Genomic DNA, 26572 nt, shown 5'->3' on the forward strand with positions numbered 1-26572 from the left:
CTCGATGTACTGGCCCAGAAAGGTTGAGTGTTTTGCACAAAGCACAGTCCCCGTCAGAGTCGGGTGGCAGTAAAAGTACTGAGCGAACGCTTACTGTGTGCAGAGCACTGGGCTAAGCGCTGGGAAAGACTACACCAGGAGGGAATTAGGCTCTGTCCCGGCCCTCAGAGGTTTCCCAATCTATATCAATCAACCATACAGAAATATCGATACTTAAATAAATATATCTAAATCGAGTGCTTACTCTGTGCAGAGCACTTGTACTAAGGGGGTATGGCTGAGGTAAGGTGGGAAGAAAAGGACAAGATCTTCGTGAGGGTACGGAGAATAGGTGAAGGGATCCCGTCGCCAGGGTGTGTATGTGTGTGTGTGTGTGGGGGGGGGGGGAATAGGGGATCCCAAGGGGCAGCTCAAACAAGTAGCTCTCCAGTCCCAGAGAATTCCATCCCCATCCCACCCCTGGGTAGCAGGAGGGATTAGGTCATAATATGGGATTTTTTTTTTCCCTTCTCATCCCTGTTTCCAAATTTAGCAACTTTGCAGGGGGAAAAAAAGAAAAGAAGCTTCTGTTTGCCTAATGAAGGAGAGGGGAGGGCGGGGGAGGAAGAGGGAGTGAACAAGTGGGAAGAGGGAAAAAAACCCACAAACCCCAAACCCCCCAAACTCGGCGGCTCTTTTCCTTGACCGGCTTCCAAGCGGCGGCGCACGGACAAACCCTCCATTGGAGTCTCCTATTTCTCGTGGAAAAGCGGGCGAGCCGGCTCCGCGCACACCAGAAACCGAGGCTCAGGGGGACGTGCATAAATAGCGAGCTAAGCGCGCAGAGCGCCCGTTGCGGCCAATTACTCTCGGACGCACGGCAGTCGCTTCCGACGGGACGGGACGGGACGGCCCCCTCTACCCTCGCACCGCCCGCCCTCCCTCCACAGGAGCCCGTGCCCCGGCACGGCTCCCGTCCCGAGAGAGACCATGCGCGATTTAACCCGAATCCTGCTCCTCTGCATCTTCTCCCACCTCGCTGCGGCCAGAGGTAAGGCACAGCGAGGAAGCCTCCTCCTTCCTCATCTAGCAACCCCCCGACGGCCTGTTCAGCCTGGAACCTCACTTTTTTCTTTTCTTTCTTTTTTTAAACGAACACCTTCCACGCAACTCCCGCGCGGCGTATCCTCCAAGCACGGGGCTTTCCGGCCGCGGCGCGTTCTTCGTCTATCCTCTCAACTTGCACTAGTCGCGGGTTTTCGGGCCGCTGCTTCGGAAAACAAACAAAAAAAAAGCCCTGGGTGGGGAGGAGGGAGCGCGGTAAGTGAGGCCGGCTAAAGGTTCCCCTCTTCATTCACCCTCCGATACGGCGGCACGGGTTGCCCCGTTTCAAGGCCTTGTCAGGGAGGGAGAGGCTGGAAACCGGGACACTTTTTTTTATGGTATTTCTTCAGCGATTACTGTGGGTCAAACACTGTTCTAAGAGCTGGGGTAGGAGAAGCAGTGTGCTTAGTGGAAAGAGCACGGGCTTGGGAATGAGAGGTCGTGGGTTCTAATCCCGCCTCTGCCACTTGTCAGCTGTGTGACTTTGGGCAAGTCACTGAACTTCTCTGGGCCCCAGTTTCCTCATCTGCAAAATGGGGATTAAGACTGTGAGCCCGACGTGGGACAACCTGATCACCTTGTACCCACACTCAGCACTTAGAACAGTGCTTGGCGCATAGTAAGTGCTTAACAAATACCATCATTATTATTATTACAAGTCGATTAGGTCAGACGCAGTCCCTATCCCGCATGGGGCTCACAGTCTAAGAAAGAGGGAGAACAGGTATCTTCATTTTACAGTTGAGGAAACGGGCACAGAGGAGTGAAGTGACTTGTCCAAGGTCACCCAGCAAGCCATTGGCAGAGGAGGGATTAGACCCCAGGTCCTTCTGACTCCCGGGCCCGGGGCTGTCTCTACTGGACCACGCTGCTTCTTGGCTCCTTTTGCAACTCTGACTCTAGGCAGGACCTTGGGGTTCCTATCCCCGCCCAGCCTGCAAAGTCGGGCCTTTGGCTGGAGGATGCGCCAAGAGCGGGAAGCGGCGGGACGGTGAGGAGAGACCAGCAGATGCGATGGTGTGGTTTTGCCTTCCGCCTCGTTCAGCCACCCTCTGCCCCACAGCTGCTCTTCGGTCTCCCCCCGGGGCGGACCGAGGGTGCGCACGGGGCCCCCGGAGGCCGAGGCGTCTGCGCTGCGGAGTAGGGGCCGGGGTCCCCTAGCAGGGGGTCTGGGGCTCTGGGAGAGGGGGAAGGTCCCGTATTGCAGCCCACCGCATAGGTCCGGCAGCCGGCGGCGTTAGAGAGAGGGGTAGGGAGGGAGAGAGGGTGCCTAGATTCCGAGGGAAGGGGGGGTTCCCAACATTTCCGCAGAGAGGAGCCTGACCCCCCGTTCCTCTGACCGGGACCTGGAGCCAGAGGCGGGGGGTGCACGGTATCGTGGGGAGACCCTCGCTCTTTCCAGAGGCGTTAGGCTCCCTAACCTCCAGGCCGGGAAAGGGGGCAGCTCCTCCGCCGTCTCCCCAGGAAGAACAAGAAGAAAACCTCCAGAAGAGAATGACGTTCCCGTCTCCCTTCCCCGCAGCTCGGCATCGCCCGGTAACTGCCGTTGTCCGTAAGACTCTTTCCCTAGCGGCGTTGCGGGCTCTGATTGATATTGATCACTTCATTTGGAAGTACGACGTGTTTTATGTCCGTCTAGAATGTAAGCTTCTAGTGGGCAGGGAACGGGACATTTTTGTCAGCTGTACTTGCCCAAGAGTTTGGGGCACTGCATGGCACTCATCGAGCGGTCAATAGGTGTCTTTACTGCTGATATGTATGACACTCCAAAAGGGGGAAAAGGGAGGTGTGTTTGGAGTTAGCTGATGCCCTGAAAGAGGCTGAGAGGTAGGACTTGGGTTGTGTATGTGTGTGTGTGTGCATGTGTTTGTGTGTGTGTGTGGGGGGGGGGTTGGCTCTGCAAGGAGGAGGGCTTTCTGTAGCTCTTGAGTGGATGTGGATCCCCTCTCCGAATGGAGAAAATGGTAGTCTTAGGGATGATGGAGCCCCAAGAAATGAATTTTTATAACCTTCCCGTGAATTCTAGGATCACTGCCCCAAGGCTGCTCCTGCGGAGGCAGAGACCCTCGGAAAGTCCTTGATTTTCTTGCCTGGGGGGGCTCTTTGCAAATCAACTTTGCTGAACTTTTCTTTGGAAACGCAGCAGTGGCTGTATCTCCTATCACCAACCAGGAGCTGGTGAAGACTCATTCCAATTCCACCCCTTTGGTGGACCCAGGGACCCATATGCTCCCGGAAACTGGGGTCCATTGGTGCTTTTTGTTCAGAGGAAACATATAGTGCCAGAGGGTCGCGAGAGGGAGGGACAGGGGCATCTGGAGGTGTTAGGGCTAGTCGGGGTCCTGGTCCTAGGTCCCTTGAGACCCAGGGGTAAAGATGGAGCTGAGCAGTCCCTTGGCATGTAACGTCTGTCCCCACCCCCTTTGCCTCGAATCAGTAAATCCTCCCTCTCAAGAAACAGCTGGGTGTGGGTGGAGGTGGGGGAGGGGGACAGGGATGGGCGAGTGCTGGGGGGAGGGGTTGGGATGACAAATGACTTCTCGGTTAGGGACCCTGGCGTTAGCTGATGTGGCCCTTTTTTTTCCTCCTCCCTAACTGCTCTCTTCCCCCGACCCATTCCCGCCCGTGGAGTCTCCCCTTTATTGGGACAACCCCTGGAGTTAGTGGGGCCAAAGGAAATCAGACTTTAATTAATTAATTAATTAATTCATTCATTCATTCATCTCTCCTTCCCACACTATGTCACATAGTTCTCCCAAATGCCGCCAACCCCCCTCTCCCCCCACCCTCTTGGGATCACCCACCCCTTCAGCACATCTCTATTATAAGCTGCCAGCCAGGAAGGGGCTAACTGTCTCACTTCCTGGAGCTGCGACATAAATAAAAACAATTGAGAATCCCTTTCTGCCCTGCCCCCGGGGGGTGGTGGTGGTAGTGGGGGGGGGGGAGGAGGGAGGAGGGCTTACAATCGACACTCTCATCCTCTCATCTAAGAACTAAACTACTCCTCTCTCTGAGAAGTTCTCAGAAGAACAGGGAGTGGGAGGAAGTGGGGGTGGGGGGAGCGACACCCCTAGATCCAGGCTAAGGGTGTGGCGGATGTGGCATCTGCCAGAGCTGAAGTGCCCAGGGAATGGGGAACCCCATTTGAAAACATTTTAACAGAGTGGGGCTGCTGTTGCCTGGGGAGAGTTTAGATGAAGGTTGAGTCTCCCTCACTAGGATGGGGAGGGGCTAGGGAACACAGTTCAATCCGGGGTGCAGGAAGACCTAGGCTTAACTCTGGAGATATCTCCCCCTCCTTGGACATGCTGCTGTCACGTTTCCAACACGGCCTCTATTCCTGGCTTCCAAACTCTTTCACTATGAGGTCCTCTGTTCTGAAAAAGCTTTGCTTTCAGCCCCAAGCTGTAACTGTGCCATGAAGCCCTTGTCGGTGTAATAAACAGACCGGGCTCAAGCCCCCTTATCTTTCCCTTCTGTCCTAGAACCTGGCCCAGCTTCCTAATATCCTGGACAAGACCAAGGCTGGGGCTCTGAGCAGGAATCTAGAATCCGATGTTTCAGAGAGGATGGGAGGGGTTGATGGGGGAGATGTGAAGGGGAAGCCACAGAACCCACTCAGGCGTTCGTGACCCACTGTTCTGGGCAATACCACCTGCTATATCCCTCTCTCTTCAGAGCAGTCACAGGATGGCAGCAGCTAATGTCCTGCATCTTTGGAGAGGGAAAGCTGAGGGCGATGGAGAAATAAACCTTCAGGAGTGTTTCCTGCAATATATGTGTACTCTCCCTCTCCACTCGTTATCCCTTTTCCTTATTCCCTTCCTTCATTAGCCCATAATACCCCTCTGCCCCACCCAGAATCTCAGAAGGAGGAACCCAGAGGGTCCAAACTCAGCCAGGTGGGGCGACACTGGAAGAAGGGGAGACCAACATCAGCTCTGGACCCAGACCTGGAAGGTGAGACTCACAACTGGCCATGGGCTAGAGATCAGTCAGAATCACTAAGAGGTGGAGCATTCAACTACAGACTCATTGCGAAGCATTGGCCCAGAGGCCATGCTGCCTGCCCCAGGGGCAGAGACTGCCTCCAAAGATAGCCGTTTTCCTGTACTTCTGGGCACTTGCGGGGACAGGGGCCAACACACACTGAAGCCTAGGGAATTCCCTGTCACTGGCTCCTCTCAAGCCCAGGGGGTCCTGCTGGACCTCACTCCTCCCCATCTCTGGGAGCCAGAGGGCCGGGACTGAAGAGGATGTAAGCAGTTAGTGATTGGTCCACTCAAGTTTTTACCCAAGAGAGTGAGGATGGGAAATGGGATTTGAGGGAGGAGGAGGTAGGGATAGTAAGATAGAGCCAAGACTGGGGGGTGTGGGAATCAAACTCAAGGTGCCTGATCAGAGGGTGACTTCTCTCAGTTGCTTTCCACAATCAGGGCCCAGTGGATAAAGCACGGGCCTGGGATCCAGGGAACCTGAGTTCTAATCCCAGCTCCACCACTTGCCTGCTGTGTGACCTTGGGCAAGTCGCTTGACTTCTCTGTGCTTCAGTTTCCTCAACTGCAAAATGGGGATTCAATACCTGTTCTACCTCTTACTAAGACTTTGAGCCCCATGTGGAACAGGTAGGTCATTCATTCATTCATTCAACTTTATTTATTGAGCACTTACTGTGTGCAGAGCACTTACTAAGCACTTGAGAGAGCACTCTAACAATAAACAGACACATTCTCTGCCCACAACGAGCTTACAGTCTAGAGGGGGAGATGAACATTAATATAAATAAATAAATTACAGATATGTACATAAGTGCTGTGGGACTGGGAGGGGAATAAAGAGAGCAAGTCAGGGTGATGCAGAAAGGAGTGGGAGAAGAAGAAAGGGGGGCTTATCTGGCCCGATTAACTGGTATCTGCCCCAATGCCTAAAACAGTGCTTGACACATAAAGCTCTTAATAAATACCATTTACAGAAAACTCAGGCTCTGCCTGACCAGCACGGCTTCCTGTCCACCTAACAGCCAACACATCTTTACGGAATGCTCCTGGGGGCAAAGCCCTGGATCAAGTAATGAACTCTGGGTTTTAAGTTTTGAGAGTTTTACCCCATTGAATCTGATTTCTACTCCTGAGTAGTTTTTAAATCTGAACCCACACCCCCAATCAATCAATTAATCAATCAATTTATTGAGTGCTTACTGTGTGCAGACCATTGTGCTAAGTGCTTGGGAGAGTACAGTACAACAGAGTTGGTAAGCAAGTTCCCTACCCACAAGGAGGTTACAGTCTAGTTGGGGAGACAGACATGAAAATAAATTATGGAGGACATAAGTGCTTTGGGGATGAGGGTGGACTGAATAAAGGGTACACATACAAGTCCAGGGTGAGGAAGTAGGGGAAATGAGGAGTTAATCAGGGAAGGCCTCTTGGAGATGTGATTTTAATAAGCCTTTGAAGGCAGGGAGAGTGGTGGTCTGTCGGACATGAAGGGGTGGGAGTGCCAGGCCAGAGGGAGGATGTGGGCAAGGAGCAGGCAGTGACTGTGTGGAAGGGGCCATTAGCAGGTCAGCTCTGCTGGTGCGGAGTGGGTAGGCTGGGGAGGGCAGGAGAGGAGGATGAAGAGGCCAGGTGGGGGTCCCCTGGTGAGCACTTCCGGAAGTTACAGGCAGTGTGTGCTTGATCCAGAGGTTGATGGGAAGGTACAGAGCTAGCCCCACCTCTCCCACTTTTGCCTCCAAGTGACTTCAGTTTCCTCCCCTCCTCTCTATCTAGATGCCACAGAGTGGACCTCCTGGTTCAATGTGGACCACCCAGGAGGCGAGGGCGACTTCGAGAGCCTGGAGGCCATCCGCTTCTACTACCGTGAGCGTGTATGCCCACGGCCCCTGGCGCTGGAGGCCCGAACCACTGAGTGGGAGCTCCCCTGGGATGTGGGTGAGCGGGTCCACTCCAGCCCCAGCAAGGGCTTCTGGTGTCTCAACCAGGAGCAGGCCGAGGGCAAGACTTGCTCCAACTACCACATCCGCTTCAAGTGTCCACTGGGTGAGTGCCAGAGGGTAGGGACTGGGGTCCCTGGTCCCTTCCTCCAGCCTCTGGGCTGTCCCTCTGTTTCTAGCCCCTCTCCCTCCAGACCTCTCCTATGAAGATCTCTTGGGAGGGTGATTGATCGTTACCCAGAATGCCTCACCTCGTCTTCTTCTGCCTTTTGTCCCTGAATCTGATCTGTCAGGATTTAAGCCACAGAGGACTGGGCTTACCACATCCCACCCCTTATGGGCATCCCCCCAGCCCCACAATCCCCTGCAGAGAATCTGACAGCAATAACAGCCTCCCAGGGCTGGAAGGGACTTCCAGAGGTCATCTGGGATAGACCCCTGCCTCCAAGCAGGACTGCATGCCCCCCCCCCATCTCTGGGCTGGAAGGGTTCATCTGGTCTAGGCAAGAGAGTTCTCTACACTTCTCTTTAAATGAATGGAAAAAGAGTCAGAACACCTGACTCTGGGCTCCCAGAGGTGCCCCTGGAGAAACTTGCCCTCACATGCCTCGGTTTCTCCACTGGACCCTCATCAGCCCATCGGAACCTGGGGGTTAAAGAGGAGGGCTTGGCAGCTCGGGGTCCGGGGCCCCCCCAACTCTCCTGCCATTAAAGTCATGTGGTCTTGCTGGACTTCTCAGAACAAATGTACTGGTCGGCCTGGTCGGCCTGGAGTCCCTGTTCCCAGACAGCCTGCGGAGGCAGCGGGACGCAGGCCCGTCAGCGGAGCTGCCTGAATACCCAGCCGCCCTGGCTCCTGCAGCTGCCCAAGTGTGTGGGCCCGGCCACCGAGCGGCGGGCATGCGCTGCCGGCCCCTGCCCAGGTGAGAGGCCCCACCTGCCCCGACCCTAGTTCGGACATGGGTGGCAGCCCCTGGGCCCGTGGACCACCCCCACCCCCTCTGGGATGGCAGTCCAGTCCGGGGGCCTCAGCAGGTTTCTCAGAGTTGGCTCAATAGAAGCTGGAGGGTCTTAGGTGGGCAGGGTTAGCTACCTTAAATAGTGCGCAAATTTCCCTCCTTCTTTTTGAACGAGGGTCTGTCCATCAGGGACAATGACAGTGTCTTTAGGGGATACCTGGCAGACGGGCCACTAATGCAACAGGAGAAATCTAGTGTTGGAATGGCCCTCAAGAGGTTCATTTGGTCCAGCCTCCTACCTCCAGTCAGGTAAAGCAAAGCTTCATTCCCCTCTCTGCCTTGCCACCGAGGGCAATGGATCAGGTTGCTGCTTCCAATCTTAACTCAGCTTCGCTTCTTTCTCTTCCCAGAAGCCACCTGGAATGAGTGGGGGGTCTGGGCCCCCTGTTCGAAGAGCTGCGGGGGAGGCCGTCGCCTTCGCCGCCGGACCTGCAGTATATCCAGCAAGAAGTCGGCTTGTGTCGGACACCCCACGGAAGTGCAGAAGTGCATCCAGAGACCCTGCTCAGGTAGGGCCAGAACAGGGGTGGGGTGGGGGCTCAGGAACAGGCCAGGGGAACCCATGAAGCCTCAACAGTCCAGGATCTGGGGGTGAAGTCAATGGGAGAGGAAGATGCCTGGGGGTCCCTTCCTTCCTGGAGGACCTGCGAGTTAGGACCAGCTCAGAGGCAATTGGATCATTTGCTCTGTGACCCGTGGGGAGCAGTAGAGCTTCTGCCCTACTGTTGCTAATGCTACACACCTAGTGAGATCACAAAGAATGGCACCAACTTCCTGGAAGCCCCTCCCAAAGACTTGGCATCTCGGGAACTTGCCCAGCTGGATGGGTTGGCAGGAGTCTGACCCTATGAGCCTGGGTGGCTTTGGGAGTCAGGTTGGGAGTGGGGGGGCCTGGAATTTTTCTTTCAGCATCTTTTTCTATCCATTCTTCTCTCTCCACAGGGAGGGGCTATTTTGAGTGAGAGTGGCCATCACATCTCTCCCTTCCAGGGTTGGACTAAGGGTGCTGGTGGCTGGGTGCCAGACCAGATTGGAGACCCCTCACAGCCAGTTGGACTGGAATGTGTGGGCCTGTAAGGCATTTGAGAGGATGAGGCAGTTTGAAGAGGAGTGGAAGCTCCCCTCCTCCTACTTACTATGTGGCAAGCACTCTTCTAAGTGCTGGAGTAGATACAAGTTATTCAGGCTGTAGTCAGTCCCTGTCCCACATGGGGCTCACATTCTAGGAAGGAGGGAGAAGAGGCATTGAATTCCCATTTTGCAGTTGAAGAAAATGAGGCACAGATAACTTAAGTGACTCTGAGAAGCTCTTTGGCACAGTCCCAGGAAGAGTGGTAGAGTTAGAAAAGGAACTTCTGCAAGCCCCTTGGCCCATCATTTGGCTCTTACACACCCTAGGTGGGCCACTGTCCAGTCCTGATCCGTCTCTTCATCCGTCTGATCCCTCCTGGTGTTGTTTCCTTTTAGTTTCCCTAGTTCCCATCTTCCCTTCCTTTTCAGCCTCTCTGCCACAAAGTATGGAAGTTGAAGGATGGCTTTTTTGTCATTGTTTTAAGCAGGGTGGGGTGTGCAAAAGAGTGGACTTATATTCAGACCAATATGGTAGCTGCTTCTCCCATCCCCCCTTCCCCTACTACCTCTTCCCCTGCTTTGGCTTCCTCTGGGTCCATTGACTCACAAACTTGGCCTCTGCTGTGGGCAAGGAGCACAACTCCCCTGTGTTGGTTCTGAGGAGGTTGCTGTGTGCTGGGAAGAGTTTCCAGTGGAATTTTCCATTTTATTAGAGCGGCAGCAGTGGCAAGGATTGGGAAGGCGGAGGGTGGAGGGCGGTGGGGATGAAGGAAAGGGAATGGTGCCGGGGGTGGGGGAGAGGCTTGAGCCATCCAACCACCCCTCCCTGGTGAACCCCACCCAGCACGGGCTCCAACTCAAACCCCAAAGGGCAGGGGCCCGGGCCCAGGGAACTGGCAGGGAGAAAGCAGGCGCCTTTAACCTGGGGCAGGTGGGAGCCACTATTGTCCGGAGGGCCGAAGCGGTGGTCAGAGGAAGATTGGTCTCTCACCCTGCAGGATTTCTTGGCTACTAGATCAGTAGTAGATCAGTGGCCTTTTTTTCTAGCTTACTAGCCTGTGTCTTCACCTAACACCCACAACTGCTATTCCCAAAGCAGTGTGGGCCTGCGGTGGGGGGCCATTCTCACAGCATCTTGGGGTGCCCTGGTCCTCCAATGGGAGATTTTTGGGGTTCCCTTGCTGGAAGTCTCTCTCCTTCTCTGGGCACCAGGAGGGCAGGTTGAAGGGTGACCTCTCTCCCTGTTCCCTGTTCCAGGGTGCCAGCTGAGCTGTGCCACAGGGGTGCCCAGCGAAGACTGCAGCACTTGTGTCTGTGAGGGACATACCATCGTGGGGACCATCCTCACTCCAGCAGGGGTGGCTCTGCCTGAAGCCCGGGTGACCCTGAAGGGGCGTCCCCGGGCTGTCCTGGCCACGAGCGACCACCGGGGAAGTTTCCGTGTGTCGGGTGTCTGTTCCGACAGCCGGGCCAACATCAGTGTGCAGCTGGAGGGCTTTGCTCCGGGCACCTCCCAGATCGTCTCCAATGGCTCCACCGTGGCTTCTGTGAAGGTCATCCTCCGGAGAGTAGGTAAGGGACTGTTCTCTAGATGATCTTGCCAACGCTGGAGCCTTGACCGCCCTCCTCCATATCAGTCAATCAGTCAATCAATTGCCAAACCACATTCCTTCCTCCTTCCCAAGGTGCCTAAAAGCCCACCTTCTCCAGGAAGCCCTCCCAGAGACCCTCTACCTCCGACCCCTCTGGTTCATGTCACTCAGCGTTTTTGGCCACCTCATTCATTTACCTTTCTATGTTTCTGTTGTTTGTATTCGGAGATCTCTTTTTCTCTCTCTCTGCTCTGTTGCTTGTGCCTGGATCAGGCTCTCTGGTTCTGTTTTATCTCCCCTGTTACCCTACCAAGCTCCTTGAGGGCAGGGATCATGTCTTCACCCTCTTCAATCTACAGTGGTCAGAATCAAGCTGGCTCTTCCCATGGTGGATGGTCACCCAAAATTGTAACTGACTGAGGACAAGCAATAGCCTGCTGTCAACTGCACTCTCCCCACTTCAGTTCTCTCAGCAGGCTTCTCCCCATCTAGCACCTGCCTTTGTGGGTCCCACAGAGTTGCTGGGGGATGGATTTCCACTAGGAAATGGGTTTCCCCTCCCTCTCCCTCTCCCCCACATCTCCCTCTCCTCCCCCCACCCCATGAACTGAACCATGGGGAGGGGGCAGTAGGCTGAGAGGAAGTGCTTTCTGCCGGACTGCACCAGAGGGAGAATCTGCACCCACCCAGGTGGCCCACCTAAAACGGGGCCTGGCCCAAAATGGGCGACACTGTGGACACACACCCAGCACGTGGCGGAAACTGGGGGCGTGGGGGGCTGAGGGGAGAAGGAGGGATGGGGAGGGTTTGCCTTTATTCCGCTGATCCCGCTGCTCTTCTCCCCCTGCAGAGAAGCCCTATCTCGTGAAGCACCCCGAGTCCAAGGTGCGAGAGGCCGGTCAGCATGTGACTCTCTGCTGCAAAGCCCTGGGCACCCCCGTTCCCAAAAAATATTATTGGTGAGCAGCTTGCAGATAAGGACCAGCCCACATGCATTTCTCACCAGCCGGACCTCCCATGTTGAGGGAACCCTGGTAGGAAAATGGATGACATCAGCCCCCTGGAATAGTTGTTTCCTGCCCAGGGCGAGTAGGCTTCGAGTGCCTATTGCTCAGGTGACTGGAGACAGACCAAAGTTGTCAGAGTTGGGCTGGGATGTGGGGAAAACAGGCTGGCCCCGGAAGGGGCTACTCCCCCACTGCTGACCCGGCCTCCTTCTGACCCGCACAGGTACCACAACGGGAGCCTCCTGGACAGGACGGCCTACAAGTATGACAGCAGCCTGATCCTGAGGCACCTGGAAGCTCAGCAGGCTGGCACGTATCACTGCAAAGCCAGCAGTGATGCTGGGGCCATCCGGTCCTCAGCCGCTTACCTGACTGTGATAGGTGAGTGCCTTCCCAGTCTGCCTTTCCCACAGGGCGCCGAAGCAGTGTGGTCTAGTGGCAAGATCCCAGGCCTGGGAGTCCTAGGACCTGGCTTAGGACCTGGCTTCTGGCTCCAGCTCTGCCACTTGCCTGTCTGTGAGCTGCTTGTGGGCAGGGATTGTCACTGTTTATGGTCGCATTGTATTTTTCCAAGGACTTGATACAGTGCTCTGCATACAGTAAGGGCTTAATAAATACAAATGAATCAATAAATGAATGAGTGAATGTGACCTTGGGCCAGTCGCTGATCTTCCTCATCTGTCAAATGGGGATTCAAATACCTGTTCTCCTTCCACTTAGATGGTGACTGTGTCTGACTTAATGATCTCATATCTCCCCTCCGCCCAGGGTTCAGTACAGTGCTTGGCACATAGTAAGTGCTTAAAAAAAATGCCCAATTAAAAATTAAATCGAAGGGGAGGAGCTCTGGGCTTCACAAGCCGGATGGTGTCCCTACCGCGACCCAAAGGACAGTGGTGCAGAAAGCAGGAGAGGCAAGTTAATCGAGCAGTCGATGAATGCTATTTATCGAGTGCTCATTGTGTGCGGAACACTGTAGTAGTAGTAATAATTTTTATTAACTGCTCACTGTGTGCAGAGCACCACTCTAAGTGCTGGGAAAGAATATATTGGCAGTAATTAGACAAGGTCTCTGGCCCTTGGGTATAAAGTGCTTGAGAGAGAATAATGCTAGTTGGGCTTTCATTGGGCAGTGCACTCTTGGGCTGAAGATCAGATCAGGGCCACGGAAAGGGTGACCAGAGCCAACCCAGAATTTCTGCTCTGCCAATCTCAACACACCGGGATGAGAGGGTCTCTGTTGGAGCTAGTCACAATCTGGGGATGGTGTTCAGGAGGGCAACGGGCACCCAGTTTCCCCCAGCATCCAGTTGACAGGAAAGACCAAACACTGGGTCAGATGAACTGGGGGGATGATCCAGGATTGGCCTTGCATCCAAACAGACTTCTAGTAGTCTTAGGTTAATTAGGGTTAAAACTCAGGGCGGGGTCCAATGCACTGGTTGTCAGTGAAGGATGGGCCTGGCCCTTTGGTTTGTAGTAGTCTGTGGGGAATAATAATAATAATAACAATAACACTGTGCCAGGCACTGTACTAAGCGCTGGGATGGATACTAGCAAATCGGGTTGGACACAGTCACTTGTCCCACGTGGGGCTTACAATCTCAATCCCCATTTTACAGATGAGGTACCTGAGGCCCAGAGAAGTGAAGTGATTTGCCCAAGGTCACACAGCAGACAAGTGATAGAGGCTGGGATTAGAACCCATGACCTTCTGACTCCCAGGCCCTTGCTCTATCCACTACACCATGCTGCTTCTCGATGGGTTCTTAACTGACTGACTGACCGGTTTAGGGTTCAGGGTTGTAGGGTTGTCGAGGGACTATGGGGGAGGTGGTGTGGGGATTTCATAGTCCCTCTTCATTCCGGATTTCTTTCCCAGGCAAAGGGCAACCTGCCTGTGATCCCCGGCCCCAAGAGCACCTCATCAAGTTGCCCAAGGACTGTCTGCAAGCTGCCACGGGCTCCCACTACTACAACGTGGGCCGCTGCCCGGACAGCAAGTGTCCCGGAAAGCAAGAATCCAGCCCACAGTGCCGGGATAGTTCTGACCGCTGCTGCGCAGTGCGCCGCATGGAGCTGAGGGAGATCCAGTGCCCCGGCTATGTCTTGCCCGTCAAGGCAGTGGCCGAGTGTGGCTGTGAGAAATGCCCGGTGCCCAAAATCCTCGTCCGCGGGCGGGTGACGGCGGCAGACACAGGGGAGCCCCTGCGTTTCGCCCAGGTCTTCCTGGGGAAAGAAAAGATTGGCTTCACTGGCTACCAGGGGACCTTCACCATCGAGGTGCCCCCAGACACAGAGCGGCTGGTGGTCCAGTTCGTCGATCCGCTGCAGAGGTTTGTGGACACGGTCAAGGTCTTCCCCTTTGACCCACGGGGGGGTGCCGTGTACCAGGAGGTCAAGGTCATGAGGAAGAAGGCGCCCGTGACCCTAGATCCCACCCAGCTTAACAGGATCCCCCTCGGGGAGGTGGAGGGGGCTGAGCTCGTGGGCGAGGTGGTGATCCCTCCCCTCTCCTTCCGCCGGGCCGACGGGGAGGTGTACCGGGGACCAGTGCGGGCCAGCCTCACCTTCCTGGATCCCCGCGACCTCCCCACGGCCGCCGCCGCCTCCAGCGACCTGAGCTTCGTCGATGCCAACGGGGAGGCCGCGCCACTCAGGACCTACGGCATGTTCTCGGTGGACCTGCGGGCCGAGGGCTCCAATGAGGTCCTGCAGACTGGCCGGGTGGAGGTCCGCATGGATGCGGGCCAGATCCAGATGCCGGAGCATGCCCAGACGATGAAGCTCTGGTCCTTGAACCCCGAGACGGGCTTCTGGGAAGAGGAGAGTGACTTCCGCCCGGCCCCGCGGGCCCGGGGCAAACGGGAGGAGCGGACCTTCTTGGTCGGGAACCTGGAGATCCGGGAGCGGCGTCTCTTCAATTTGGACGTGCCAGAGCCCCGCCGCTGCTTTGTGAAGGTCCGGGCCTACATCAATGACAAGTTCGCCCCCAATGAGCAGCTGGAAGGGGTGGTGGTCAGCCTGATCAACCTGGAGCCCATGGCCGGCTTCTCTGCCAACCCCCGGGCCTGGGGCCGCTTCGACAGCGCCATCACAGGCCCTAATGGAGCCTGCCTCCCTGCCTTCTGCGACAGCCAGCGGGCAGATGCCTACACGGCCTACATCACGGCAGCCCTGGGTGGAGAGGAGCTGGAGCCGGCGGCCTCGAGCCCGCGCCTCAACCCCAGCGCCGTGGGCGTCTCCCAGCCCTACCTAGGCAAGCTGCAGTACCAGCGGACGGACCACGACGACCCGAACTTGAAAAGAAATGCGTTCCGCATCAACCTGGCCAAGCCCAACCCCAACAACCTGGACGAGATCAACGGTCCCCTCTACCCCTACAGCGGGCTGCGCGAGTGTGAGGAGGCTCCTGTCTCTGCCAACCACTTCCGTTTCTCCCGGGTGGAGGCGGACAAGTACGAGTACAACGTGGTGCCCTTCCGGGAGGGAGACCTGACGTCTTGGAGCGGGGATTACCTCTCCTGGTGGCCCAACCCACAGGAGTTCAGGGCCTGCTTCATCAAGGTCAAGATCCAGGGTCCCCAGGAGTACATGGTCCGGTCCCGGAATGTAGGGGGCAGTCACCCCCGGACGCGGGGCCAACTGTACGGTCTGCGGGACACCCGCAGCGTGCGGGACCCAGAACGGTCCAACACTTCGGCCGCCTGTGTGGAGTTCAAATGCAGCGGCATGCTCTTTGACCAGAGCCTGGTGGACCGCACGCTGGTGTCCCTCATCCCCCAGGGCAGCTGCCGCCGGACGGCCGTCAACGGCCTCCTAAGGGAGTACCTGAGCCGCCACCCTCCCGGGCCTCCCGACACCGACGACCTCTCGGCCTTCGATATGCTGGCCCCCGTCGACCCGCTGGGCCACAACTACGGCATCTACACTGTCACCGACCAGAACCCCCGGCTGGCCAAGGAGATCGCCATCGGCCGCTGTTTCGACGGCACCTCTGACGGTTTCTCACGAGAGATGAAGGCTGACGTGGGCACGGCCATCACCTTCCACTGCCAGGAGCGGCCCGCCGGGCGCCAGAGCCTCTTCCGCCGCCTGCTCACCTCGCCCGCTGATACCCTAGCAGAGATCCGCCGCGAGATGAGCGGCAGCGAGACGGGCGGCAACGAGCAGCGACGCGGCCCGGCTGGGGCAGTGGCCTTCCCTGTGGCTCTCAGGAACCCGCTCCCCTCCCAAACCCGCCGAGCCCTTGGTGGCCGGCGGAGGGTAGAAGCTCTCCGGGCCCGGCAGTGAGTTGACCCCTGGCCTGGGGACCCCATTCCCCCCCACCCCCGCCAGTCTCCCCGTGCTGCTCCCTACCTCCTGGGATCCCCACCTCCTTGAATTCTCCCTTCCCACCCTGCAGGGCCCCTTGCTTATTGCTTTGGAAAAAACTGGTTTCTCCCCAGGGGGGTGCCTCCAGGACCCCCAGGACACTCCACGATCCCCAGCCAGAACCAGAGACCCCCATCTCCAGTATCTCCACCAGGAATCGAGAGCTTCCTGGGCACCCTGTCCCCGGCCCCAGCGAAACGGGCGAGGTCTTTTCACCAGAGTGAAGTGCTCTGGTGCTTTTCACCAGAGTGAACTGGTTTCTCTCTCTTTCTCCCTCTCTCTTAAAAATTTTTTGGCTCCGTTGGGGTTCTTTGTTTTATAACCAGTAAGAGACATTTCTTCTTGGCTTCACCCCCGGCATCTCCTCCTGCCTCTCCACTCCAGCTCCCACTGCCGGGGCTCCTACCCTACCCTGCAGCCTCTCTGGGCCTGGTAAGTGGGCTAGCCCTTGCTTAGCTCTCTCTGCCAGCCGTGGGGCTGCTCGGAGTCTCAGACCTGTGCTTACTTCTTCCTTGGCTCTTCCCGCGCTCTGCCTCTAGTGCCCCCTCCCGCCATCTGCCAGGCCAGAGTGGCTCATATGGTTCACTGACCACTAGGATTGGGTTCCCATCAGTCCAGTTTGGAAAGGCCCAGGAGACAAGCTGCGGGGGGGAGGTCAGTTGAGAAAAGGAACGGAATCGACGGGAAACAGACTCCCCACCCACCCCGTTCGACAGTGACTTTGAATCACTTTAATGGGTTGAAATCAGAGAAAGCCACTGTCGCTCTAAGGAAATTCGGGCCCGGAGGATCAGGGTTAGGGATCAAGGGGCAGGTCCTGTTCAAGGCACAGCCTCAACCACTAGAGCTCAAGGGAGCGTCTCCTTGCAGCGGTAGCAGTAATCAGGCTGATTGTGTGCTTTGAAACGGGCCTATGTCTCTCCAGTAGGTGGCAGTGGAGAGCGGCTGGGGAGAGCGGGGTGGGGGTGGGGGGTGGGGGGCGGGAGGCTGCGGGCAGAGTGAAAACTAAGGACATGGGGGGCACTCTGATCTGGGCTCCGTCCTCGAGGTCCTGTCTCTGGAACGTGCCTACCTTGCGGTGGGGAGGGGAAGTGGGTTTACTGGCCAGCTGGCGAACTAGCAGACTCCCACAGAGAGGGAGGCAACACCCTGGCAGAGGTGGGAGGGTCTGGTAGGTCGAATCTGAGGATTCGTTACCTACCAGTCCTGATCCCGTGTCCCCCGCCTCCATCTCCCGCTGCCCCAGCCGGTGCCAGGAAGAAGGGTGGGGAAGGAGGAATGGAGGGTCACTCTGGTTCACTCCAGCACTGACCTGCAGGGGGAAAGGTCAATCCAACCCTGCTCCTTCCAACCAGTCCCACCCCAACCCCTGAGGGCCTGGTGCTGGCCCAGTGCTTCCTGACAGCTTCAGGGCAAGTGGCAAAAACAGGCCTACGCAGCTTCTGCTGCCCCCGTGGCCACTCCCCTGACCCGGCGGAGCCAGAGACCTGCCCAGCTGCCAAACCTGGCCCGGCCTGATTAGCGTGCTGAGTCAAGTGTTGATTTTGGTGGAACTACTGGTGGGCGGGACACTAATGTCAGGGGCAGGGGAAGGACGCTACCCTTCCTTGAGGACACACCGTTTGCTCAGGCCCCTTGGCCTCTTGTGCCGATCTGTGCATTATTTACTGTGGAAGACGCCGTGCTGTGGTCTGCGTCGTATTGGGTCGGGGGCAGGGGACAGGCTTCAGCTCCCCTCTCCTTCCCTTCTTGGTGCTGAAGAGGTGAGGTCCAGGGTCCCTCCTTTCCACCGGGCCCAACCCCAGCTCACCTTTCCCTCCCACGGGGTCCAGTCCCTCCACAGGGCTGAGAGATGGGGAAATCCTGGGAGGGTTGGGGAGCCTCGAGCCCCTCTCGGAGAAGCCCCCTCCCCGCCGAGTACATCCATCCGCTAAACTGCCCTTCGACCTGCCCTCCTAGTCCCTGTCCCCTCCCCTTCGCCAATCCGCCCCGCTTCTTTCTCATCATCCACCTGGCTCTCCACACATCCTCTTCCTGATCCATCTCCTCTCCTAACTCCCCTGCGTGGGCCACAACATGCCTGCAGACTTGCCTAGCAGGATCTTCATTCCTTTCTTTGCCCCCGCTGCACCCTAGGATTTATAACTCTTCTCTGTACTGACTCCTCCACCCAACTGTCCGTGGGGCAGAAAGCACCAGGGACCCCACAGTAGGGGAGGAGACGGGCAGGAAGTGGGGGGCAGGGTGCTCTGTGCTTTGTCTGGAGAATAGCCCTCAGGGTGGGTGATGGATGAGGGGCAGATGCAAGGATCCTCCTGGATTCTTCCTGGAAGTTGATCGGGTGTTGGATCTTCCGAGTGTCATCTGGATGTTGGTATCTGGAAAGTCCAGGTCAGACCGGATCCTGCTTGACCTCCCGAGGGAGTCGGGGCACAGGGAAGGGCCAGGATGCTCTGAAGAGTGTGCCCAGTCTGGTGTTGGACAAATTTCCTGCCCTGGCCAGGGAAGCCGAGGTAACATGATGACCTCCAGGAGGCCAACATCCACTCTTCAGCTTGACTACATGCACACTGAGGAATCCTGGGTCCAGGCTGCCACTCAGAGCCTCAGTCAGCCCTGGGGCTGCCATTCTTATCTGTACGGTGCTTTGAGATCTGGGGCTGAATGTTAATCATATAGGTGCTCATCATTAAAGATGCTTCATTGACAATAAAGCCTTCTGGTCCTTCTGTGGTTGTGAGGGTGGGGGAGGGGTTCAGCAATCCACATGGAGTCCCTAGGGGCTCCCACTACTCCCAGGTGTTTTTGAAGTCCCTACCTCCCAGCTGTGATTTATCGTGGTGGGGAGAGGGTGTGCTGGGAGGTGACGGCCCCATCCACTTTGACTACACCTATAGGCTAAGCGGTTGGAGTGGGTTGGGGGACCAAGGTCGCACACTGAACCTCCTACTGCCAAATTGACAGGATGGAAAATGATACCAGGCTCGAGGGCAGCGGCTAAGTAGCTAGGACTTGAAACAGTAAAGGGGGCAGGCAGCTGAGTGCTGGTCCAGTGTTGAACCTGTTCCGGCCTATGGTGCCAGAGCCAGCGTTGGGCCGGGGCTGCCCACGTGGCCGGGAGCAGAAGCCGGTGTGGGGCCTCAGTTGGTCCTGTGCAGTTCCCCGGCTCCAGGTGGCGCTCAGCTGACAGACATTTTTCTGGGGTAAGGTAATGTAGCTTGGCTCACCGGGATGGAGCCTCTATGCTCGCTCCCTGGGCTTGATGGCTTTCTGGATGAGGGCTTGGCTGGCCCCAGGCTGCCCAGTTCCACCTGCCCAGTTCTCTCACCCGATGGGCCGGGGCCACTGTTGGGCTCCGAGTCTGGGTACCAGAGCGGGCTCCTCCACAGGCAACCCGGACTGAAGTTTGGAGGCCAATGGGAAGGTCCAGGGGACTGGGTTTTGTGAGAGATTACAACCTGTCACCCCTTGTCAGTGGGGGCTGGAGCTTCCTTCCCAGCTGATCCCCTGGCTTCTCATGGGACAGAATCACTAAAAGGTGAAAACCGAGATCCAACTTTGGAACCACTCATGGACATATGCAGGCATAGGGACACACATGAGCCCACCTAGAGGTGTGCTAGCACATCGACAGCTGTCCATCGATCAGTGGCATTCGGGCGAATATACTAGTTGGCAGACACGATCCCTGCTCTCAAGTTGCTCACAGTCTAATGGGGGAGACAGGCATGAAAATAAATGACAGATAGGGGAAGGAACAGAGTATAATCAAGCAATCAGTGGTATTCATTGAGCACTTAGTGTGTGCAGACTGGACAATATAACAAGGTTGGTAGACAGGCTCCCTGCCCACAAGGAGCTTACAGTCTAGTATAAGGATATGGACATAAGTGCTGTGGAGGTGGGGTGAGTATGAAAGTGTTCAGGGCATACGGATTCAAGTGTACACTTAAGCGGGTGTCCGTGTTCACTCTCATACAGGCAGAGTTTTGGGGGTGCAGACCATTTCCTCTTTCCTCTCCTGCCTCAGCTTTCCTCCAAGCCCCCTTCTCTCCCGGTTCCCTCAGAACCAGTCTCACACCCAGGGAGTGGGAAGGAGTCCCCAGGACGTAGCTGGGAAATCAAATCAAAGGCAGACACATGGCATTTGGTTCCTGAGGGCAGACACTCAGTCCCTCAGGCACTTGCTGCTGGCGAGGAAGAAGAATAATGAGCCAAGCCAGGACACAGCACCTCTAAAGTGGGTCCTGGTTTGCATAGTGTTTGTATATAATTTGCAAATAGCTCAATTGTCATTCAAACGTACATTCATGTTCCCTGCCTCTGTCCTTCCCTTCTGAAGTGTGCTTAAAACAGATTGACTGACTGACTGACTGAAGTCTCCCAGCCCCTGCTTGTTTTCTGGCCAGGCCCTAACCTTTCATCCCTCCAGATCCGCACCCCTCAGCCCCTTCTGGGTTAGGTTCCACCAGCCCATCCTAGAGCAATCCCTGCTTGGGTTCCACCTCGCTGCATCCTGTCTCCATGGCAGCCCTGAAAAGGAGGGGGAAGGATGAGAAAGGGGACAGGGGACTGGAGAGGATGCAAAGGCACTGGGGCATGAGAGGAGGGGCTGGGGAGGGTGGGGCCCAGAGGAAGAAAGACTGGGAAATGGGGCTCCCAGGGGAGCCGAACCTCTTGCCTACCCTCTCTCCTTCCGACTTGCAAGCTGCTTACTGAAAACAGTAGCAAGGCTCAGTTTGTCTGTTTACCTTGGGATCTGTTCAGGAGACTGTCCTGGTCTTGCTGAGTAGAGCTCCTTGCTGGATGGATTGAGGTTGGGGTAGGGGGAGAGATGAGCTGCCAGAGCACAGAGGCCGTCTGGAGAAGAACTGCTACAGTCTCTTCTACCCTCCTGGGAGCCTGCAGCTGGCACAGAGCCCCAGCACCTGCTGAGCATCTGGGAAGGGAAGTGGCAGGGGTTGGGGGGAGGGGAAGGGTTGACTGAGGTGGGAGTGAATGGGCCCATCTAAGGTTCAGTTGGGAAGACCAGGTCACAGTTGCTGAGGGGAAAGTGTGTGTGTGTGTGTGTGTGTGGTTGTGCATGAACACACACATGCAAACACCAGGGAGTACCTTGCTCTAACAGGCAGGCAAAACCCTTGGATTCCAATTCCTCCATCATGGAAGGGCAAACACCTTGAAATGCTGGCAGAGGTCTGCCCGAGCTTCCCCCGCACCCTCCCTGCCAACCCCCCTCTTCCCCGACCTCTCTCCCTCCAATCGTCCCTCAGGCCAAATGAGAGAGCCGGCCCATCCCTGGGCACCGAGTGAACTTCCACGGTGGGGCAGGGACGCACCCTGACGCCGTTGGAAAGGCAAGGATGGAGACGTTGGGATCCATTAAGGAGCCAGGCTGCTGGGAGGAGAATACGGGTAGTCCAACCCTCCTTTCCCATTAATTCCATGCTAACGTTTTCCTTCCTCCCAGTTACTCTGCCTACTCCAACTGGGGCTTTTGGACCAGGGCAGGACGGAGGTAGGTGGTGGTGGGGCGTAACCAACTTGGTGAGGAATGCCAATCCAGGTATCTCCAGTCAGCCCAGGTGCCAAGGGGTTAATGGCTGCCACCCAGGAGGAAATAAGAGGAAAGTGGAGGAGTGGAATTGAAGTAGCTTAATTGGGCCAGATTTAATTGCAGTAGCATAATCGATCCAGTCTTAATTGGGTGGTAATTTGAATAGGGCCTGAGAGCTAAATTTGGGTCTCAGCCAATGTTCCCTGAGCCCTGCGTAACCAAGCCTCTCTTGAGGGGAAAGAGGGGGATAAGTGTGTCTCTGTGTGTGTTGGAGGGGGGGCAGCGGGGAGACCAAGACTGATTGCATCAGCTAAGGAGAGAGCTTGGCAACTCCAGTTCTTTCTGCTGAGAGGAAGGGGAGGGGAACTAGGGGCTGGTAGAGATGCATGGGGGTGCTGACGGGTGCGAGGAGAGGAGTGCCTGGTCCCTGGAGAGTGGGCACCATATCCCCCACTTAGACTTGAGTATTGCTGTGTGGTGGTAGAACTGTGTGGTGGTAGAACTGTGTGGTGGTAGAACTGTAGCAGGGAGTGGGGAGCCCATGAGCAGCTGACTCTCACCCTAGCTATTTCTACAATCCAGCAAGGGCCCTTAAAACAAGGAAGTAAACACAGTGGTTGAGGCCAGGGTCCTCAGAGGGTTTGGGGAGATGCTCTCTCACCATCCTTCCTGCCTGTGCCCCCTTGACACCCTCAGGATCTGGGCGATAGGCAGTCCTGAGGAGGGTCAGGAGGGCATGGCAAGGCAGGGCAGCGGTAGAGTATGGTATGGGGTGGGGGGATTGGAAGGTGGGCGGGGGCAGGGAAGCTGGCTTGGCTCTTGTTGTCGGAAACAGGGAGGCAGAAGGGGATGTGTTTAACAGTCAGCTCCCTAATCCTTTTTCCAGGTCCAGACTGTAATGATGCCGCCGGGGCCAAGAAATAAATTCCGGGAGCCTGCCAGGGCCAGTTGCTGCGGGTGTGGAGGATGGAGAGCAGGGGTGCTCCCTGCTCAGTAACTGGCGTGTAAATCACTAGGCTGGAGCGGGCAAGGAAGGGAGGGGTGGTGACACAGGCAGGGTCTGGTCACCATGGAGGAAGAACACTCTCAAACAGTTTGGAGGTAGGGTCAGGTATCTCATTTGGCTACCAGTCGAGCTTCTGATTATTTCCCTCAGCTGAGGTCTCTCTCGGTTGCCTGCTCCAGACTGAAGCGACCAGCTACCAGCGACCAGCTACCAGTGACCAGCTACCAGCTCCTCTGCCGGTCCTTCCATCTTCGATTCCTTCTTAGAGAGTGAGCTTGACAAAATGGAGAAAGGCTCAGCACTAGGATGGTCTTTGACGGGAAGTAGACTGCTGTGGGTTATCCTGGGCCTCAGCATCCTGGGGGCCCCCACCCTGGTCATGGCCTGGTCCAGATCATCCTTCACCCGGACCGGGCTGGAAGTGGGCCAGCCCCGGTGGCTGGGAGTGGGGAGGAGGAAAGGGCATTTGCTCCCTGGTATTCAGACTTCGAGATGGTGGAAGAGAGGAGGAGGTGAGGGCTTTTGCTCCCTGATATTCAGACTTCTGGATGGCGAAGTGGGCATAGAGGCGGTGGGGAGGGGAGCCTCCTGTTTGAGAGCTGTGCTCCAGTCAATCAGTCAATCGTATTTATTAAACGCTTACTATGTGCTGAGCACTATGCTAAGCACTTGGGAGAGTACAATATAATAATAATAACAGACATATCCCTTGCCCACAGCAAGTTTACAGTACAGAGAGGGAGACAGACATTAATATAAATAAATGAATTAGAGATATGTACATAAGTGCTGTGGAGGTGGGGAGTGGAGGTAAATAAAGGGAGCAAGTCAGGGCGACACAGAAGGGAGTGGGAGAAGAGGAGAAGGGCTTAGTCAGGGGAGACTTCTTGGAGGAGATGTGTCTTCAGTAAGGCTTTTGAAGAGGGGGAGGGTAATTGACTACCAGATATGAAGAGGGAGGATGTTCCAGGCCAGAGGCAGGACTTGGGCAAGAGGTCGGCGGCGAGATAGACGAGATCAGGGTACAGCAAGAAGGCCAGGAACAGAGGAGCAAAGTGTGCAGGTTGAGTTGTAGTAGGAGAGTAGGGAGGTGAGGTAGGAGGGGGCAAGGAAATTGAGTGCTTTAAAGCCAATTGTGAGGAGTTTTTGTTTGATGCGGAGGTGGATGAGCAACTACTGGAGTTTCTTGATAAGTGGGGAAACATGGCCTGAACCTTTTTGTAGGAAAACGATCCAGGCAGCAGAGTGAAATATGGACTGGAGTTGGGAGAGACAGAAGGCAGGGAGGTCAGCAAGGAGGCTGTACAGTAATCAAGTGAGGATTGGATTGGATTAACGTGGTAGCGGTTTGGATGGAGGGGAAAGGGTGGATTTTAGTGATGTTTTGAAGGTCAGACTGACAGGATTTAGTGCTGGGGTCCAGGGTGAAGTCTCAGCCTGGTGCCACCCCAAGGAGACCCATTCAGAGTAGGACCTGGCCCCCACGCAGCTTCTTAGAGGAGACCCTAGGGAGTTGGCATTGATCTGGTTATGAAGCTCCCAGTGTTGCCAGCCCACACCAAACCAACTCCACCGGGCAAAGGGAAAGCCTAGGATTGGCGGGCCTGGCCCCAGCTCCATAATCAGAACATCCGATGTCGACGGAATATTAAAAACCAATCTACCAAAACCCCAACATGCATGTGAATCCCCTCATCTGCAGCACGAGGTTTCGCTCCCTTCGAAGCCAGACGGGCGGGATGGGCATTTCTCTGGGCTGAGCGAGGCGGCCACCATGGGTCAGATCAAAGGAGAGTGTGGGCTGGGGTGGGGGAGGAAGCTTCTTCACTCTGCCAGAGAATCTGCCTCCCAAAGTTTTTTATGAAAGGTATTCTGTCAGCCTGCCAGGACACTTCATAAAACCGTCCCTGCAGCAGCTGCAGGACAAAAACCAAATAAAGAGACCGAGTATAAATCAAAAATTTAAACTGGTCCGTTCCCCCACTCCCGCCCCCCCACCCTATTGGCTTGGCTCAGGCCCTTGGGCATGTCTCCCAGCTGTGTCACATTCCACCTCCTTTGTGCGGTCCCTACTTCCGCTCCTGGGGAAGTTGGGTTTGTGGCAGGCAAACTCTTCCCTTCTTTCATTCCCCCTCCCACCCCTTCCGGGAGCTGACCATTCATTCATTCAATCGTATTTATTGAGCACTTACTGTGTGCAGACCACTGTACTAAGTGCTTGGGAGAGTACAATACAGCAATAAACAGTCACATTCCCTGCCCACAGTGGGCTTACGGTCTAGAGTCGGGGAGACAGACATCAACACAAATAAATAAAATAACAGATATGTACGTAAGTGCTGTGGGGCTGGGAGCGGGGAAGAGCAAAGGGAGCAAGTCAAAGTGATGCAGAAGGGAGTGGGAGATGAGGAAAAGTGGGGTTTAGTCTGGGAAGGCTTCTCATCATGACTGGCTGTTCTGTGATTTCCTCCCCCACCAGCCAATCCACCATCAGTATGGGCTTTTTGGCTTTGCTGCACCTGGGTCTTTCAGGAATCGGGAGACTCAGGCCCCGACATCCCCAAGTGCTTGGGCCCATGCTCAGGAGGCTCTGAGACAAAAGGCCGGGTTCCAGCAGTGAAGATTTTAGAAAACTAGGGGATATGTGACTTCATTTAATGTGGTCACCTTTCCCCATTACAGATGAGTGCTGTCTACAAGCATGTGGATCAAATTCCTCCCAGCTTTGAACCAAGCAGCCGAGACGGGGGAGAAAGTCAGAGACCACCACCCTCCCCATCTTCAAAGCCCTACTAAAATCATATCACCTCTCAAAGGCCTTTCCTAACTAAGCCCTTGTTTCCCCACCATTTTTGTCTTCCTCTCTGAGTTCATAGACCTAAAGTTCATAGGTCCGTAGTCCTTAAACTGTTTTTCACCCCACCCCCATCCCCACAACACTTAAGTTCATATCCCTATTCTCTGCCAGTTTACCTACCTGTAATTTATCATAATGTCTGAGTCCCCCTCTAGATTGAAAGCTCCTTGTAGACAGGGATTGTGTCTACCAACTTCATTGCACTGTACTCTCCCAAGCATTTAGTACAGTGCTGTGCACACAGTAAGCGCTCAATAAGTACCATTGATGGATTGAGAGAGACTGTGGCCCGGCCCCATGGATCAATCAATCAATCAATCGCTAAGCTCTTGGGAGACTACATTATGCCAGAGTTTGGAGACATGTTTCGTTCCCACAACAATCTTACAGTCTAGAGGGGGAGACAGACATTGATACAAAAAAATAAGTTATGGATTTGTACATAAGTGCTGTGGGGCTGAGGGAAGGCTGAATAAAGGATGAAAATCAAAGTGCAAGGGTGACACAGAAGGGAGTGGGAGAAGAGGAAATGAGGGCCTAGTTGGGGAAGACCTCTCGGAGGAGATGTGCTCTGAATAAGAACCAGCGAGTTGTCTAGTGGCTGGAGCACGGGCTTGGGAGTCAGAAGGACCTGGGTTCTAATTCCAGCTCTGCCACGTGTCTGCCGTGTGACCTCAGGCAAGTTACTTAACTTCTAGGTGTCTTAGTTACCTCATCTGTAAAATGGGAATTAGTACTGTGAGTCCCATGTGGAACACAGGCTGTGTCCAACTTGATAAGCTTGTATCTACCCCAGAGCTTAGTACAGTGGTTGGTACATAATAAGTGCTTAACAAATACCTTAAAAAAAGTAAGGTTCTGAAGGTGGGAAGAGCGATCAACTGTCAGATACAAAGAGGGAGGGTGTTCCAGACCAGAGGCAGGAAGTGGGCAAGAGGGCAGCAGCGAGATAGATGAGATCGAGGTATAGTGAGTAGACTGGCATTAGAGGAGCGGGCTGAGTTGTAATAGGAGAGCAGGGAGGTGAGGTAGGAGGAGGCAAGGTGATGGAGTGCTTTAAAGCCGATG

General features: G+C 55.6%; 1 protein-coding gene across 1 annotated transcript; it reads left to right on the forward strand.

Moving 5' to 3' along the window:
* Nucleotides 1-5401: 5401 nt before the first annotated feature.
* Nucleotides 5402-17031, forward strand: CILP2 (cartilage intermediate layer protein 2). Its single transcript, XM_039910291.1, has 7 exons — nucleotides 5402-5423; nucleotides 6858-7127; nucleotides 8391-8549; nucleotides 10369-10683; nucleotides 11554-11662; nucleotides 11934-12091; nucleotides 13593-17031. Exons 1-7 carry the CDS (start codon nucleotides 5402-5404, stop codon nucleotides 16001-16003), a joined length of 3444 nt encoding a protein of 1147 aa, XP_039766225.1. The 3' UTR covers nucleotides 16004-17031.
* Nucleotides 17032-26572: the final 9541 nt, after the last annotated feature.

The sequence above is a fragment of the Ornithorhynchus anatinus genome, chromosome X1, assembly GCF_004115215.2.
Source record: "Ornithorhynchus anatinus isolate Pmale09 chromosome X1, mOrnAna1.pri.v4, whole genome shotgun sequence".
NCBI classification, from domain to species: Eukaryota; Metazoa; Chordata; class Mammalia; order Monotremata; family Ornithorhynchidae; genus Ornithorhynchus; species Ornithorhynchus anatinus.

What these genes read in the sequence shown, in the direction of transcription:
- CILP2 (XM_039910291.1), top strand. Translation starts at nt 5,402, where the DNA reads ATGGGATTTGAGGGAGGAGGAG. An exon ending in CCGCTTCAAGTGTCCACTGG is followed by an intron (nt 7,128 to 8,390) that starts GTGAGTGCCAGA and finishes TTCTCTTCCCAG; the next exon opens with AAGCCACCTGGAATGAGTGG. An exon ending in GTTCCCAAAAAATATTATTG is followed by an intron (nt 11,663 to 11,933) that starts GTGAGCAGCTTG and finishes TGACCCGCACAG; the next exon opens with GTACCACAACGGGAGCCTCC.